We start from the raw sequence: 3028 nt of genomic DNA on the forward strand, positions 1-3028 counted from the left end.
AGCCCGTGATTTGAAAATATGGTGTAGTTTGTCTAAATTTTAATATATCGAGATAGTCCAGCTCTAGATATGTCGAAATTTTGATGTATTAGACACTCACTACATCCCGAAAAGTATTATTTTACATATACATTCACACACACGGTCACGCTGCATGTATAGTACTCGACAGTCGACATGCGATAATATCGCATCCATATATATATACCACAAAATGTAAATGCATGATTTGCGTGTATATTGTATGCGTATGCGCATTAAAGTTTCAAGCATAGGATACGTTGCCCTAGCTAGCACCTATGCTGGCATCGTCTTGTCTGTTGTGCAACCTTACCTTGAGCCCATCCTTCATGTGGAGAATGATGGACAGCTTGGGTATAGCCTCGGTGCCCGCAGCCTCCATCCGGAACCTGGGGACGACGGCAGCAACAACAGCTTTCATCTGCGAGAACGCCAGTTCCCTGCCGAGGCACGTTCGGGGGCCCACGTTGAACGCCACGAACTTGTACGACAGCTGGTGCTGGAGCCGCCCTGCCTCGTTCAGCCATCGCTCCGGCCGGAACTCCATGCAGTCCTTGCCCCACACGGACTCCATGCGGCCCATCGAGTACAAAGACACGATCACCCGCCGCGTCGTCCCCACAGCCGCGCCGCTCGGCAGCGTGTCCGGGCGCACTGCCGCCTTGTGCTCGAATGGCACTGGTGGGTACAGACGGAGTGACTCTGACAGCGCCGCGTGGAGGTAGACCAGTCGCTTCAGCTCGGCGGCGGTGCGGTGTTGGCCAGACGGCGGGTTTTTGTGGAGCTCGGAGAGGATCTTTGCCTCGACGTCCGGGTGTTTGGTGAGCAGCCAGAAGAACCATGTCAGTGCGGAACTCGTCGTGTCACGGCCGGCGATCATGAGGTTAAGCGTCGTGTCACGTAAGAACCGGTCGAACTCGGCGCCTTCCTTGCCGACCTCCGCTTGGCACGCCAGGTACAATGTGAGCAGGTCGGCGCCGTCGTCGGCACCGGCCGCGCGCTCTCGTCGGAGCGAGATGAACTCGGCGATAGACGCGTCGAGCACCTGCCGAGCCTGGTTCATCTTCTTGTGGTGGCCGATGTTTAGGTAGGTCTGGATCCTCAGCCACCCAACGGGCGTCATGTGCCGGTAGAACAGCACCTCCTCGGCGTCATCCATGGCCGCGGCGAAGGGGACTCGTGGGAAGTTGGCGGCTAGGCATCCGGGGTCGACGCCGAACACGAACATCGCCGTGAGGTCGAACGTGAGGCGCATGAACACGTCCTGCATGTCCACGACGGCACCAGAGGAAACGAAGCCGTCGAGGAGCGGCACGAGCCCGTCGTCGAGCTTGCGCGCGGTGCTCCCGGCGACGGCGTCGCGGAACCTCCCGTCGGACAGCAGCGCGTGCGCCTTCCGCCGCTGGAACGCCCAAGACTCGCCGTCGGCGTTGAAGATGCCGTCGCCGAGCACGTCGAAGAGGGCGGCGAACTCCTCGCCCTTGGGGTAGTTGCCGAAGTTGGCGGTAAAGATGTGCGCCACGTCCGCCGGGTTGGCCGTGACGAGCACGTCCACCGGCGTGCCCAAAGGCCCCTTGACGTGCGACATCCCGGGCGCCGCGCGCAGGAACTCCGTGAGCCAGTCGTGCACGCGCCCGGCGTTCACGCTGATGGCCGGGATCGCGCCCAACACCGGCCAGTTGGTCGGCAGCCCGTCCCGCCGATAACACCTGAAGAGCAACATGATGACGCAAGCAAGCGACGCCATGATCTCTACCGGGTACTTGCCGAGGAAGCCTAGAACCCACCATGACACGACCTCCATTTCTTTTGCGTTGTTTAAGCCCGTGGAGTGAAGTGTTCTCGCCTTCTCGGGTGAGTTGGCTAGCTTAGCCTCGGGGTCATTTATAGAAGTGGCTAGCTTAGGGTTTAGGTGCACGTCAATGCAGGTTTCTTCTACCCTAAAGACCGTGATGAATGAGCTCACCATCAACATATATGTAAATGGAAATTTCAATTTAGCTAGTAGTCTTTATTACAAGAAATAAGGGCGTTACTAGTTCTCAGTCGACTGAGAAATAACTTACTTTTCAGGTAGATGATATTATTAAATCTCAGTTATAAGTCATGTTGCAACTCATAACTATCACGATTCACAAAGCAAATCTAGCATTTTTTCTTAGTTGCAATTTCACTTGCAAATGAAAAAAAAATTACAAACCAACTTACAACTCATATGTGCATAAGGGCATCTCCAGCGGGCCGACCCAAATCGGCGACTCAACCAGTCCGTTTATGTCCATTTGGGTCGGCCCGCGGATAAGATGCGTCTAGCGGTCCGGCCGGTTAGGATAGTGCGCGCAGCGATGCGATCCATTCTGTCGCTGGCTATTTGGCCCGCTCACAGGAAACAAACAATTTGGCATGCAGTTTAAAAAGGGCATGAAAATTTAATAGAAATTTCATTAATTCAAACATTATTTACATAGTTTAAAACTAAAATCTACACCCTAGTTTGATGCGCCACCGTCTTCTTCATCGTCGGAGACGAGGTCGATGAAGGGCGGGGGCGCCCATAACTGATGCGCCCAAGTAGGGACCTCCTGCGGCTGCACGTACGGCGGCTGCTGCGGCGTGTACTACGGCTTGTTGCGCGTACTACGATGGTGCGGCTGGCAGCGCGTACTGCGGAGAAGGTGGGACCTCATGGCCATCCCATGCTGCCTGTGGTGGCACGTGGGGCGGCAATGGTGGTGGCTGCAGGGTGGTAACGTGCTCCGCCACCATTGCCGAGAGTTGGCTGACGTCCTCCAGCCTGGCCAGGACCACTTCGAGTCCTCATCGGCCTTTGACGCGGACAGGGCGGCGACCGTGGCCGCCTCCTCGTCGTAGTCATCAGGGACGAGTGCCTCCATCTTCACAGGAGTCACGTCCTTCATCTCGTCGTCGTCCTCGTCATCGGAGCCGATCTCGTCCTCGCTATCGGGCGCGGCATCACCGAGCATGAAATCCCGCTTACCACAGATCG

The 3028-nt window shown here is 56.3% G+C and overlaps 1 protein-coding gene across 1 annotated transcript; it reads right to left on the reverse strand.

Annotated features, from left to right (window-relative positions):
• Nucleotides 1–286: 286 nt before the first annotated feature.
• On the reverse strand, nt 287–1825 carry LOC124664817 (alkane hydroxylase MAH1-like). Its single transcript, XM_047202251.1, has one exon. It carries the CDS (start codon nt 1823–1825, stop codon nt 287–289), a length of 1539 nt encoding a protein of 512 aa, XP_047058207.1.
• Between the last annotated feature and the right edge of the window lie 1203 nt (nt 1826–3028).

This window comes from Lolium rigidum, chromosome 6, assembly GCF_022539505.1.
Source record: "Lolium rigidum isolate FL_2022 chromosome 6, APGP_CSIRO_Lrig_0.1, whole genome shotgun sequence".
NCBI lineage: Eukaryota > Viridiplantae > Streptophyta > Magnoliopsida > Poales > Poaceae > Lolium > Lolium rigidum.